The sequence below is a fragment of the Chenopodium quinoa genome, unplaced genomic scaffold (assembly GCF_001683475.1).
Source record: "Chenopodium quinoa cultivar QQ74 unplaced genomic scaffold, ASM168347v1, whole genome shotgun sequence".
In the NCBI taxonomy this organism is placed as follows: Eukaryota; Viridiplantae; Streptophyta; class Magnoliopsida; order Caryophyllales; family Amaranthaceae; genus Chenopodium; species Chenopodium quinoa.
Genome location: NW_018742577.1, coordinates 1445668 through 1461339, shown reverse-complemented (window position 1 = coordinate 1461339; position 15672 = coordinate 1445668). Strand labels below are relative to the sequence as shown.

Genomic DNA, 15672 nt, shown 5'->3' with positions numbered 1-15672 from the left:
AAAAAAAATATACTAAAAAATATTTAAATGATTGATACCTATCATTAAAAGATAAAAACATATATATATATATATAATTTTTGGAGAGCATTCAGAGCACCACGTAAGAACTATACTTATTTTGATCAATAAGAAAAAAGATTTGTATGTTATATTTGAATTAAAAAATTATGTCACCACCTAGATAAAAGTAACAAATTAGATTTGTAATTTTAATGCCACGCAGAATATAATCTACGAATTAAATTATTTTAATGAATAAAGTAAATCTATAGGAAAAGATAAATTTATTAATTGAATACTATGAGTATAAGAAATTTAAAAAAAAATATAATAAAAAATATTTAAATGATAACGCTTATAATAAAGTTTGATACCTATCATTATAAGATAAATTTTGATAGTATTTATGATAAGAAATACAAATTGTTCGTTTATTATAATTAAATTAAAATTTGTGATACCTACCCTTATAAATTGACACATCATACGACACAAACAATATTTCGTATCAATAAAAAAACCCATCAAGCAAATATTGTGTTAGTAATTTTGTGTTAATTTTTTGTCATCAATGACTGGGTAATTTTTAGTTTAATTTTTTTAAAATCCTAGGTTTAAATTAGTATTTCTAATTATTACCTACATTGTATTAATTTGTGATATTCAACAATTATATGTTTATGTTTTATTTACTAAATGTTTTTTTACATGCAGATCTAACACATCATACGGCACAAATAAAATTTCGTATCAATACAAAACCCCATCAAGCGAATTTTGTGTTGGTAATTTTGTGTTAGTTTTAGGTCATCAATGTCCGGGTAATTTTTTAAAATCTTATGTTTAAATTTATATTTGTAATTATTAGTTATATTGTATTTATTTAGGATACTTAACGATTATTTGTTTATGTAATGGCATACGATTAGATGTTGTATACTTAGTATATGGATGGCTTTGGTTATTTTTGGAGATGATTAAAAAATTCTAATGTATAGATTTGATTTTATATCGCAATAATTTTTTATTTATTGGTAAATATATTGATTTATTTATATAAATGTATAGATTTAATTTATATCAATTTCAGTTTGGCTAACATTTTACGGTTCAATTTATCCATTGATGTAGTAGGTTGGTTGTGGACGAGTGTGGTGATTTATCGAAATAAAAGATATGGTAAAACACTGAATAATGATTTAGGATTTAAATTATTAAAAATTTATCATTTCACATTAAAGATTTTATATAACGGAAAAATATCATATTTACAATTTATGTATATTTAATAAATTCATTATAAATTATAGTACAAATAAATATTAAACTTTTGTAATTTTGTCTGAAATTATTAAGTACAATAAATCAAATAATTAAAAATCTTAGATGAAAAAACCGTGTATCACACGGGTTTTCATCTAGTCTATATTATTTGCATCCATATTCTATATTGAAGACATATATACGATAGGTCACATATTTAAATTTCTCGAGCCCATTTGTGTACAAAGCATGGAAAATACAGAGTATATCATATTAATATATGTTCTTATAGCATTAGCATGCACCATCAAACTTTACGAAAAGTAATTAAACAAGGGTAACTCATTCGACAGTACTTGTATAACAAATAATTATGACTTATGAAACTATTCTGTTTTTGTTAAATTTACAAACCGCGCTTAAGTGATACAAGCAACAAATGTGAATTATTAAAATAGTGAATAATGTTATAATGTTATTCATCAGTATACATTTTCTAGTGTCCGTATTGTACGTGTATCCGAATCTTTATCTATACAAACTACCCTAGATTAGAACTACCACCACCAAACCTTCATAAATTGGTCAAGTCTTTATGACAGTTTCAGAAGTTCTGAACTATAATATGCTTAACATGTATTGTAAGATGCATATGCAAATTAAAAAACATGGATGTGCTTTGAAGTTCTTCAAAATTATAGGACAATTAATTGGTTATTTGGGGTCTTAAGTAGCTAAGGGTGTCAAAGGAAAGGAAAGAAAGGCAGGCTGTAAGGGTGACTCCACTACGAGTCTATGAACGGCTGCATCCCAGTCGAGATCACACCAACATAGTAAAACGATCAATCCAAACTGCATAATGATTTTCTAGCTCAAAAGTTATATGAACAAATAGTGGTACTTAATATTATGGCATAAACTCTTCTTTATATTTACACAGAAAGGAAACAGCATTTATCATCAAGGAGAAAAGTTCTTTGGAAAATAAAGAGTCTTAGCAAAATACACCAAACTTGCCATAGTACAAAACAAGTAAAAACAACAGGAATGAAAATAAGAACAGCTAGCAGTCAGAGTAATAGCACAAGCATATCTGTTGTGGGAAGAGAAGCTTGAAAACAAAAGGTTTTAGTTAGTATTATAGGTAACCACCTGAAGCTGAGAAGAGAGGCTAAGCAGTGTTCTAGCTCGGAATTTAAATACTGTAAGTGTCAAACAGTTCATCAGGCAGGAAGAAATGGATCATCCTTCTCTCAGTCTGGCACAAACTCTTCATTGGCTTCATATTTATACACTTATACAACAAAAGCATTCTAGGCTAATAGCTAGATTAGTTATAGCACTAATATTGAACCATTTCCAATGCAGTTAACTTCAGATGGATTAACAGTGACAGAGACGAATTACCAATGCTGAATTCATAATTACTTAACATGAATTTCAACTTTGGCTTTCGGTGACGCCCTTGGGAAGCTTAACAGCTGCAGAATGAATCCTTGGCCCTCTGCTGAAAACAGTTCATCCTTTCCACTGATTTCAATAGCCACTTCTTCCAAAATGACTGCACTTTTAAGCACAAATGCTATCAGCTGACCAAGGGCTTCACATGGCTTCTTGTATTTACTAATGATAAAAGATCTAAGATTTCCCAGCACACAAGGAGAAGATAGCTCATGCATGAGCATATTGCAATCACAGAACAAATCCTGAAATTTTAGTACATGAATTATCTCAATGTTATTGATAGGTAAGACCAAATTAAATACGTACTAGTATCGTAGTATCATATACTTCCTCCCCTTAACTTTTAGTGAAACTATTTGAAAAAAAAGCTCTCACAGTTTTAGTCAAACTGTTGCAACTAAAAGTGAAGGAAGTATACTTCTAAACAACTTCGTATTAGCTAGATAAATCGATAAGCAGATAGATGACCTACCACATCAGCATATATTGTAACTTCCATTAAGATCGATGAGCTTTTTAGTAACCTGATAATGTCTACCAGACAGCTTCCATAGATTCCTGGCCTGAGAAGTAAATATCTTCTAGGTGCTCGAAAAATCAGTTTCTCACGTCCATATTCTCCACAGGGTTTTAATTGCTGATACAGAATGAAACACAACATTAGTAATATCCCAATAATTGTCTTATACAAGTAGTTAAAGTGCGTGTTTTACTAAGCAATGATCACCCATAAATAAATACACCATGCAAAGAAATGAGCATTATGTTTCATACTCCTATCCTAAGCTAACATATAGAAACAAAGATAATCCTGCCCTAACATTCAGGGTCAAGTAGCGATTCGTATCCCACAACAAAGCATAATGATTGCAATTCATACACAACTATATATGAGAGGATTACAACTCAATACTGCCTCTAATCTAAAATACATTTTAAAGCAAATTTCTTTTGATACAAAACTTAAGCAATTCAGCCAATGTGATATCAAATGACACTTCCTAACATGAATGCATCAGTACCATACTATCTATTAAGATGTTACATTACATTTCCAAATATAAATCCAACTAAATTTATCCAACTTCTTACTAAGCTATGTGCAACGTGCATATATTGCAAAAATGACAAACAGTTTATATACATAAGAGACCAACTAATTACATCATAGGTATCATCATAGTACGAGCAGATTATGTATGTGTAGCAACATGACTATGCTAATTCTCATATATAAAGCACACATAGTCAAAAGTGGTGTATGTGAATAGTGTAAAGTCAAATAGGGCACTTAAATATATGAAGAGGTAGTAATTTATACTTTAGAGTAATAATAAGTAATCAAAGAAGAGAAACCAAAACAAGTGAAGTGTGCATCTTTTTTCATTAAAAGCTAGAATAAGGAGGCAAAAACTCACAATGTAAGCTCCATTTCTATCATCCAATTCTAAAAACTCGACATTTCGAAGCTTGTTGAGTAATTTGTCAAATTCGCCCTGAGCCATGTTATTCGGGTCATCACAGTACGGCTCACATCCAGGCCACTCTGTACATCGATTGATCTTGGCTTCTTGAACAGATGAAGCATTAATCACTTGTAGAAATCCCAAACATATTCCTTTAACATGCAAGATCTTAAGGTTAGGGCAATTCAATGTGAAAAATTGCTCCTCTATTAATGTTACACTATGATCAAAATGAAGCTCCAATTTTTCAATGTTAGGAGCAGTAAAGTGCAACTTAGTCAATTTGTGAGAATACTTTATCACCAATTCTTGTAATCTTGGACACCCACTTGTTAAAACTTTGAAAGTACCATCATGCATAATCACATGAACAAGTTCCAATTTCCTTAATGAACTCATATCAACTTTACCTGGGAATTTAATCTCAATGTTATAAAGATAAAGCGAAACGATGTATCGATTTCTGAAGGCATCAGATGGAAGATAGTAAGGACTAGGAGACCAAAAATCATCATTTTGAACACTTACAGCTTTTGGGTTTTTGTTTAAGGCAACATTTGTCAAGTTGATCAAATTTTGCTTGGAAATTTTATGCACAAATAACAACTCAAAAATATTTGGACCAAAAAAAAACAACTCAAACTTATCAAGGGTAGGACTTTTGTGAAATTTCATAACATTGAACATAAATTTGTCGCCTATTGCTCTTATCAAACCTAAGGGTAGGAATTAAAGTCCATAACTTTCCGAATCGACGAAGTAGGACAGTTTTAACAGCCTCTCTAATTGGCAAAAAACTAAGAATGTGGATAATTAATTCATCGGATAATTCACTTAACTTATCTTTTTTGCAATTCCCTTTATCACACTCCTTTTGCTTCTTCATTGAGATGAAATTCATCAATTTTCAGGTTGAAATCTGCCACAAATACAATGTACAAAATTAGTAGCAAGAACATGAATAATTAAAATAAGATTATTGGATTTTCTGATTTAATTGAAATCTTACCTCATAAAATGCAGAGAGAATTGCTGCCAAAGAAGTTGAATGAAAGAAGCAAATTAAAAATTTCCGGGTACAACAAGTACTGTATTAACCTAAAGCTGGTTTAGTTCAACTTATTTTTACTTATTTCAAAAAAAATAATTTCAGATCAGAACATCGTTTTATGTTCAGTTTTTTATCGCTAAATATTCTTAATTTCGTAATGAAAAAAATTGTGAAAATTACATATTAATAGACTACACATTATTACGAATCTAACAAGATCTCACTTCATATATTTTTTCCTTATAAATTATCGTACACTTAAGGTCAAAGTTTGGTCAAATCAGACAATCAGATCAGATCAGATCAGTAAAAATAAGGTGAACCAAACAAGGCTAGACAGAAGTCCTTTTTTTTTGTCTGTAAAAAAGTAAAACCCTATGATTGGATTGGTAACATAGACTATTACTACTTATGCAGACCTTGCAGTAAAGATTATGGGGTAAATATTTGCTTTCTCTTAAAACATGGGATTTGATACTTATGATAAAGACTTTGTCGCTTTTTTTTTTTTTTTTTCTAACATGGGATATTAAAATTTTCGTTTTATTGTATATAGAAATGAAATTATGAATTATATATTTTAAGAGGTGGGGATCAGATTGTAAAAAGTAAAATGGGATAAAAAAAAAATAGGTTCGGAGGGAATACAAAAGAGTGAGGTGCATGCCCATATTTGCGGGAAAATTCCTAATGTACACAAAAATTAAATATTTCTATGAAATGTGTATCCAACTTACAATATTGTTATGGAGTACTCGTACGAGTATTTGTTAAGCATATACCCCCTCATTTCCTATTTTAATGTTTTAATTATGTTTGATTTTTTTACAACCTTTGAAACATGTCTTAAAACGTATATATCTCTATTTTTATATCTATAAAATTATAAAAATTTAATACTAATAAATTATATAGTGAGACGATTCCTACAAAATTTCGCATGACTAGATTAATGAAATTATATGGTCACGTATAGCAACAATAACCCCTTTGCCAAGAATTTTAAGAAAGAGATTTAGCATGTAAAGGAGAAAATCAAATACAGGGTAAATGATTAAAATACAAACTAAACCAAGGGTAACTATAAATTATCTGTGTTAATTTAATTTGATTAATTTGCTTGTTTACACTCTAAACCTTCGTTTAAACTGTGTGTCAAAAAACGTATGTTGCTAGTAATATACTTCATACTTCGTATAAGCTAAGGAAGTACTAATCAATATCAGATCATTGTTGTGGGTCTAGAAAATTCGAGACATTTATGTGTCATTTGGATCTTAAGAATTAAGGTTGTCAAAAGAAAATAAAAATGCAATCAAGCTACTATCTAAGGGTGAATATAATCCACCAAGGTCGATCTCCGCACACCACCAAGGTCCAAGGATCTTATTTACCTCTCAATTTTCATCTTCCAAATTCATCAGTATGTTTGTGTCATTATTAGTTGTTATAACTTAGATAATGTGTGGAAATTGTTGCAACATTAACAGGCCTTAGTTTATCAGACAGTTTTTGCAAATTGGTTACATGACCATAATGGTGCGAAATAAAGATAGAGCACATATTATAGCACAAATTCTCAATAAGCTTCATAGGTACTGCAATCACAGAACAAATTCTGAAAAATCTACATGAAAAAAAAAAAAAAAAAAAAAAAAAAAAAAAAAAAAAAATCATGCTATATGTGTGCTGATCTATATTAGCTAGATAAATCAATAGGCAAATATATAGACAACCCACATCAGTTTATACAATACAAGCAAGTTTTTTCAAGCACTTTGAGCTTCTTAGCACCCTGAATCCTGATGATGTCTAGCAGACAGCTTCGATTGATTCCTGACCTTAGAGCTAAATGAACATTAGCAATTATATTGCACTAATTGATATATAATATTGTGATAAACTAAGCAATAAACACTACCAAATCATTGCACATACCTATAGCCTTCTACCAATCTCAGCACAATTTGCATGATTTCCACAAAGAGCACAAAACCAGGGTATGATGGTTGCAATTATATACTTATAACCTAAGAAAAGCAGGCAAACACGATTGTTGAAGCAAAAAAACCAGACTGGAAAGAGTTCAAAGAAATGTAACCTAAGATAAAAGAGGCAAACATGATTGTAGAATGTAGAGCGAACAATGCCAAAAGAGAGCTAAAAACATCAGTCCTAGAATCCACTAATCATAAAGTACAAGCAGGGAATCACCAAAGTAGACTGTATCTGGAGATGCCACAATCAAAATCCGAATCATACGAATCCTAATTAGAGAACTGCTCTAAATCGCTAAAAACTTGGTTATAGTCTGAAGTGGAATCACCAGGTTGTCGCACATATTTGATCTGCTCACATTTTTTGCCCAATTCTCCCGACAAATCAATGAAAAAGCATGCGCGTAAATCAAGAGATTCAAGAAGAGGGCATCCATCAAGAATTGCTTTCAAGCCTTCATTTGTCATAAAAGTTCCTATCAGTTGAAGAGTGCGCAAATTAGGCATGCTCTTAGCAATGGCTAATGCTTCCTCATTATCAGCATCAGCGTACTCATAATCAGGCGCAATATCATTTAAAGTAAATGACTTCAGAGGAGGACAAGTGTGGCCTATAGCTTCAATTGTATCCACAGAGAAAGAACATATGATAATCGCCACTTCCTCAAGTGCAGGGAGCATTTTAACAGCTTCAATCAGTACTCCATCTGAAACACCAGTGTAATGCCCAAGTCGTAGATGTTTTAGATTCTTCGACCTATTCAAAATTAATTCAGAGTTGCAATAACCGGCCAAAGAATTAAATAGGTATTAGTACAAAGAATTAAACTTATGTTTTGTTTCACAAATTTCCCTCACCACCTATATAAGGCCAATAACTTCCTCTATAGTGATAATCAAATGAAATGAAAAATCATGATGAAAAAGACATTTGGAGGAGGGCAAGGGTTAAATGCATATAAATTCATTCTAATTACCACCAAACAAATCAAACGAGCCATAAAGACAATAAAATTTTACTTGTACTAGTTGTACATACATAAGTAGCAAACATTGTAGTGTAGCACAAGCACTCACAATTTCGAAACACCTAGTTTTTAGATTCCCTCTCACAACATTAGCACATCTTAATCTTAAATTGCACATTTGCACATCATATAATGAATGCACAAAGATAAGTCACCATGTTCAAGAACAGGGTAGCACCATAAAAATTCCATCATATCTTAATTATCTTTTTCTTGAACAACAAAAACAAACATTAGCCAAAATATGTCCATAATATATTAATATCTCACAATTCTTGACTAACATAATTGACAAAATTTAATCAAACATTAAAAAAAAAAAATGCAAACTTGTAAACACCCAGAATAAAATTTAAGCAACCCACAAAATGACATTACCTTTCAACGATGTACATCAAGGTTTCATCATCACAAACACTCTCCAAATAGATATCAACCAAACACCCGCAACTACGATCAACCGCATATCGAGTCATCGCATTAACATAAAAGGTTAAGCCCATATAAGCATCTGGTCCATCTGGAAGCGTCATATAAATTGTCTTGAACATGGAAGGTTGTTTGCAGAGCGTACGAAACAACATTCAAACCTTTTGAACATTTTCGATTATTTGAATTGTGTCTAATTTCGATAGGATTAGGACCCAAACTTCATCTGGAAGCTCCAACCAATTGGGGTTGTTCTTCTCCATCTTCAAATTTTGAGAATTGTTCATCTTGTGTTTGAACTTGGATGGTTTTGTAGAAGTAGATAGTTGAGGAAAACTAGGGAAAATGGAGAGTTTTTGTCATGACAGTGTGACTTCTAGTCTTCTACAAGTAATTCAGGGATAAATGGCCTTTTTACAACAGTTGGTATTTAACGTATGGTCAAAATTTGAATTAATGTCACAACTTACAAGATTCCCAATTCATTCACATGAAACAATATTTGGATTAATGCTGAAGAATTGGGAAATAAATAAAACACTCTTCACAGTTGGTAAACAATCAACAATTTATTCACACAAGTATGTACTTGAAGTAGATTAAAATTGTTTCTTCAAAAAAAAAAAAAAAAAGTAGAGCATCATATTCATCGAGACAGCGCCAAATCACTTAAGATATAGAAGCAGGGCAAACATTACAAGTGATATTTAGAAATTTTGTGTTAGATTCATCAGCGACAAAATTAGTCCCCCCCAGATTCATTAACAGACTTTGGAATTCAGGGATTATGAAATTTCTAGAAAATCCAGTACTGGATCCAAAGTAAACAATAACTAAAATGCTTCTGAAAAAAAAGAATTTTAGTGAATAAAGAGAAATGAAAAAGAGAAATTAATTATATGCACAAGACAACTTCATTAACAGACTTAGAGTTTCTTACAAGAACTAGGCCTAGCAAAAATGTTCAAATGTTTAGTATGTATGTCACTTACGGTTCTCTCCGAGCAAATAAATGATGGAAAAAACAGTCAGAATGGATCATTTGTAGTCCAAGTCCAAAAAGGCAAGAAGCCATTTCCACCGTAGTAATGGTGTGGGAAATCATCATCGATAACGTCAGCGTAGTAATGGAGTGGGAAATCATCCTCAGAATTCTCAAAATAATAGCTGGACAAAATTTGAAATTAAAATTAAACCAACAAACAAAACAGCGAACCAAAAATCATAAAATCTCAAAAATTTAAAAGGGAATTATCAATGGTACACCCAAAGTTCGAGCGTTTATCAATGGTACACCTACTTAACTATTGTTTATCAGCGGTACACCCAAGGTTTCACACACTCATCTACAGTAACCAATCCGTTAAACAAACGTTAATCCTAATCTATTTTTGGCATTTTTCGATTTTTTAACTTAAAAAACTCCCTCCTTTTTTTCCCTCTTAACTTTCCCTCCTTTTATTTAAACTAACCCACCCAACCACTCTAACTGTATAAATAGTTTCCCTCCTCTTTTGCAGCTTACTCTTCTCCTTCTTCTCGAATTTCCCTTTTTTTTTTTTTTTTTTTTTTTTGCTTGTCAATGAGATATCCCTTCCTGATGATAGAAATACTCGTAACAATCATCCACAATTGACCGTTTTAAGAGGAAAATTGTGCATAGTTATGAATAATTTGGATATATGGATGATGAAGGAGTACGGTATGGATAAGTCTTGGACTCGACTATTTCATTATAATAAGTTCGAGCAGTGTAACAGTTTTGATACGTGCTTTATTCATAAATGGAATCGCATGTATACTAGAGTAGCTTGCTTAATATAAATGGGCGAAATATCATCTTACAAGCTCAATTTGGCTATTCATCACCAATATCAGATTTCTTGATTTGTTGCGATCTAGAATCTCAAGAAGCTAGGAAGATTGAAATGCCGGATTTACCACTATTACCAGATAATATGTATTTAGCTGATTCCATTCAACCTTGGGCGGAATCACTTGTGCCCTTTTCTTTAATTATGATAATGTACAAGAACATAGAAAGGTGAATGTTACTCTCTTCGTTCCTATAGAATTGATCATAATACAAACGAAATCTTATTTTTGTTTATTTCATTTTAATATTTAGTTTCACAATAGTAAAAATTTTACATTTTTATAGTCATGAATCTCATGATAACTACTGTATCTTGTTTTTAAAATATTTATTCTATGGTTTTTATTAATAAATCCTAAATCAGTTTCATTTAATCTTATTGTGATGTTATCTTCTACCAAAATTGACCGGAATTTATACTTGTTAATCCTTCATTTGAAAGCTTCACAATTAGGTTCTTTACACCATTCAAATTCGTTGTGTTACTGTCTTACTGAGGATGATTGAGCTGAAGTTGATGCTGCAGCGAGTAGCAGAGTTGAGTTGATTTCTGTCCAAGAATTGTACTCAACATCTTTTTTATGTTGTGGATGGGTTTACAGAGACCCTAGCTCATATTATTGAGTTTTGCCAAGTGCTTTTTTATCAAAACTTTCTTTCACCTATTTCACTTCTATCCCTAAGTATAGTTCTCATTTGACTTATTTGGGTCAAACTTTGAAAACTTTGACTATAAATTCCTATTAATTTATGAGAGATTATATGTTCATATGAGATCTTGTTGGATTCGTCACATTATATATTTTATCAATATCAAGTTTTTATATTTTTTACGCATACGAAAATAAAGATATAGACGCTTTAAGACATATTTTGAAGACCGTAAAAAGTCAAACAGAAACTATATTTAGGGATGGAGGGAGTAGTATAAAGTCTTTAAACTATAAAGTGCCATTATAAGACTGCATGATAAATAAATGTTTAGTGGCATTTTTATATCTAACGAAGAGGTTGGGATTGGTTTTATACTTAATAAGTTAATAGTAATATACTTCGTACTAGGTATTCATACTGTGTCTTGTTTGCATGTCTTACTTCATTGTCTAGTGGTGGCATCGCTAGCTTTGAGGAGGCTGTTTTCTTTTACTATTCTGGATTGCCTGCTGAAGCAGTTTGTGGGTTGGGCAAGGGAAGGAAGGAGCATGGAAACTCGGGTCAATTAGTCGGCTTTAATTTGGGTGATTGGTTTCAAGTTGAACTGCTCCAACAAAATAAGAAACAATGTAAGACTTAGTATTAATACAAAATGTGATATATGAGTCATATTGGATTAAATTTAGGTTGTTAATGTTCACTTTTGGTTATCCGGCTAGGCTTGGGAATCCCTGCTCTAATTTTATGGTAATTCCGTATGATGTGGTTAGAACGGAATTAAAACTTCTATCAAGAACTACATTCTAGTGCAATTTTTTTTTTAGGACTAAGGTGGCATATATATATATACTTTCTTCGCCCGTTATTATCTGCAACAAAAGAATATTTTATATCTCATAAATAATACTCCTTTGTTGCAGATAATAGCAGGCGGAGGGAGTATATAGCTTTATAATTTTTCAAGTAATCGCGTATGCAATGGATCATCTATTTCCAAGGACTGACAACAATTGTGGTTGTTAGTTCAATTTGGAAAACGGGATGAATTTGAATCTTATACAGCTCTGAACAAACCTAGCTACATGCATAAAGTTAGCTTTGGTTGCCTTCCTCGATCTTTGTCCTCTTTTATCCTTCTTCACTTCAATTGTGCTTTGATTGGCCTCATCTGATTGTACATTTTCCATGAAATGGCTAATAACATTAGCAGATATTAATCGTAACATTAGGATGTTTACAAACTTTAAGAAAATTTATAGAGTGGGGCCTAAAAGAGGATTTTTTATAAATAAAGTATTGTTGGTAAGAAAGAGAAATAATAAAAAAAAAAAGTAGTATAAGTGTGATTCATAGGAAAGAGAAATAATAAAATATTTGTGAAAGTGGAGTGAGTGGGAGAGATAAATTATAAAATAATAGTGGATCCTTTTCAAATATAAAAGTGTTGCAATTAATATGAAAACACATGTAAAAGAAAAGTGTTGCGATTAATACGAAACAAAGAAAGTGTAATAGAATAGATTGGTAACTTTTGGGTTTATAACATCTCTACATTGTAATCAACACTTTTAGCTAAAAAAAATTTTGGTTTACGGCTTAGTCTTCCATTAATAGTCTTCCATTTTTGTTAAATTGATCATGTTATAACTTAATTCTATCATGTTTGTCTATATACCACAATGTATAATTTGTTCAAAACGCATATTGAAATTAGGAAAAATCGTAAATAACCACCCCTTAAAACACCAAAATTTGATTTTACCACAATGCATAATGTTCATAAAGTATTACCCTCCTTTGCGCGCGCGAGCACATACGAAAAAAAAATGTTCACAAAGTGTGTTCATCTAATACGCTAGTTAATAAATTGTCATGTTCTTTTCTTCACCTTTAAAAAAAAAATACTCCCTCTGTTTCATAAGATCATCTCCAATGGTGAGACTTGAGAGAGTTTTTTTATGAGAGAGAGAGTATTTTTTGCAAAGAATACCAATAAGTTGGTATCTAAACTTAGCAACTCCAAAAGAAAGTTGCTAAGTTTAGATACTCAACTTTGAGTTTCATTTGACAAAAAGTGTGGGCCCTTTATCAATATTATAAAATATTTTGTAATTTATTTAAGTTTTTTTTTTTTTTTTTTTTTGAAAAACTTACAATATGAATTAGGTGGGCCATAAATTGAAAGTGACATTAGTATACTTTAGGGAGTCTCACCATTGGAAAATTAGACTTCACATGAGTTGCTAAATTGAGAAGTGGGTTGGGTATCACAATTGGAGGTAAAAAACAACTCGCGTTTTGTATTTCAATACTCAAAGTTGAGTCTCACCAATGGAAATGGTCTAATATTAGTCTCATATACTATTTTGAGCGTTTCAAAAAGATCTACCCATATTGAATATGTTTCATTTTTAACTTAATTTTTTTGGAATTAATTTGTGGATTGATGACATGGCTCTAAGTAAAGAAATCTCTATCTTGAATTATGCATCATGACTTATGCTTTCCCCAAAAAAAAATCAAAAAACTTAAATAAGGTAAACCCATCTTCATTAAATTAATGAAATATTTTTGCTAAATAAGGTAAACTAATTATGAATTATTTTGTACTTTAATGTTAGATTCCAAATATTCCACTTTCCTTATTTTATGTGATTGATTTCATATGGGACTAATATTATGAAACGGATGGAGTATTTGGTACAAAAAAAAATATAGAAATATGTTTTGTTTAGTAGAAATAATTTTTTAAATTCGTAAAATAAGTAACTTCAAATAATAATAGAGAAATTTGGAGTGTAAAATGAGGCAATTTTTTTTACTCGTATAGTTGTTGCTCAATCCAAGATTAATTTTTTCGATAAAATACAAATTTATTTTCATGATAAACAAAAAAGAGTACTCCATATTTATCTAGTGACATTTCTATCAATAAGTTATTAATAACTTTTTATCAAATATAGGTCCCATTAATATTGACTTATTTAAAAAATATATATCATGTTGAGCGAGATATTTTGTTGAGATAAACGTAAACCTGATCAAGTATGGCCCGGCCCGGAATTTGCCCGGGTTTGGGCAGAATTTTTGAGCCCGAAATGCGGGTTTGGGCAAGGGAAATAGGCCCGAAAAAATTCTGGATAGGTTTGGGCAGCAGGTCTGGCCCGGCCTGGCTCGAAAAAATGAGGTGTCCAATAAACCCTAACAGTAAACAGCCTAACTATTTCATTTCAGATTTTCAGCAGCTGTCACTCACTCACTCCCTCTTCCTTACTCTCTTTCTCAAGTTTTCATTTCTTTCATTTCTCCTTCTCAATCTTCTAGACTTCCACACAAGACACAACGCTGCGTCTCTCTCTCTCCTCCATTAAAGCCTACTCTGAGTTCTCCATTGAAGCGCCTCTTCACCGGTTCGTTCTTCGTTCTCCATCCGATCTCCTTTCCCTCTTCTCTCTTTTCTTCTCCTCTTCTCTCTTCCTCTCATCTTCTCTCTCCGTTATGCATCACCAGAATTTTGTATATTAGATCTTCACCGGAATTTTGTAGAGATGCGAGCAGATCGAGCTTCACCGGAATTTTTGAGATGCGGGCAGAGCTTCTCCGGAACCGAGCAACGAAGGTTAAAGTTCATCGGTTTGTTCGTCCGTTCCAGATTTTTTAATTTCCAGATTTTAATTTTTTGTGTATTAGATCCGTTTTTTTGTGTATTAGATTTTTAATTTCCAGATTTTTTAATTCGTCCGTTCAATTTGTGTATTAGATTTTTTTTTTTATTTGTATATTCCATTTTGCTGTATTTTGATTTTCCTCTCATCCTCTCATTTTTTTTATGAATTTTTTCGTCTTTTTATTCTGGGTGGGGGGAGTGGTGGTTACGGTGGGTGGGGGTGGGTGTACGGGGTCTGGGTGGGGTGGTCTGGTCTGGGTTGGTTGGAGGTGGTTAGGGCTAGTGGTGGAGGGTGATTGGGGTGCCGGTTTGTTTTTTTTTAATTTTTTTTTTAACATTTTTGTACTAGTTTAGTTAAAATTTTAAAAAATTAAAATTTATAGTTTTATGCACTAGCAAACTTTAAATTACAAAAAATAATTAAAATTGATAAATTTAGACAAGTTTGGGCTAGTGGTGAATGGTCTGATAGTCTCGATTGGGACGGGTTTGGGCAGCAACATTCTGGCCCAAATACTGACCCGGCCCGCCAACATGGACAGGAAAAACACAGCAACTCGGCCCGAACCCGACACGGCCCGGCGTTTGATCAGGTCCAGATAAACGGGGCTCCCTCAGTTTTTTGACTTTTCCCCCAAAATTTTCAGCTTTAAATTCAACTTTCTATTCAAAACACCATCATCACCATAATTCTTAAAACCCTCTCAATTTACACCATTTAACCGCTAAACTTTCTCACAAATTCACAAAACTACCAAACCTCCATTAACAACA

General features: G+C 31.8%; 1 protein-coding gene across 1 annotated transcript; it reads right to left on the bottom strand.

The window, feature by feature from the left end:
- Nucleotides 1–1992: 1992 nt before the first annotated feature.
- On the bottom strand, nucleotides 1993–4871 carry LOC110720683. Its single transcript, XM_021899736.1, has 4 exons — nucleotides 4149–4871; nucleotides 3203–3367; nucleotides 2700–2972; nucleotides 1993–2118 (listed from the first exon to the last, which is right to left on the bottom strand). The coding sequence occupies exons 1-4, from the start codon at nucleotides 4869–4871 to the stop codon at nucleotides 1993–1995; spliced, it is 1287 nt and encodes a 428-aa protein (XP_021755428.1).
- Nucleotides 4872–15672: the final 10801 nt, after the last annotated feature.

What these genes read in the sequence shown, in the direction of transcription:
- LOC110720683 (XM_021899736.1), bottom strand. Translation starts at nt 4,871, where the DNA reads ATGAAATTTCACAAAAGTCCTACCCTTGATAAGTTTGAGTTGTTTTTT. An exon ending in ATAGAAATGGAGCTTACATT is followed by an intron (nt 3,368 to 4,148) that starts GTGAGTTTTTGC and finishes ATTCTGTATCAG; the next exon opens with CAATTAAAACCCTGTGGAGA. An exon ending in TTACAATATATGCTGATGTG is followed by an intron (nt 2,973 to 3,202) that starts GTAGGTCATCTA and finishes CTAAAATTTCAG; the next exon opens with GATTTGTTCTGTGATTGCAA.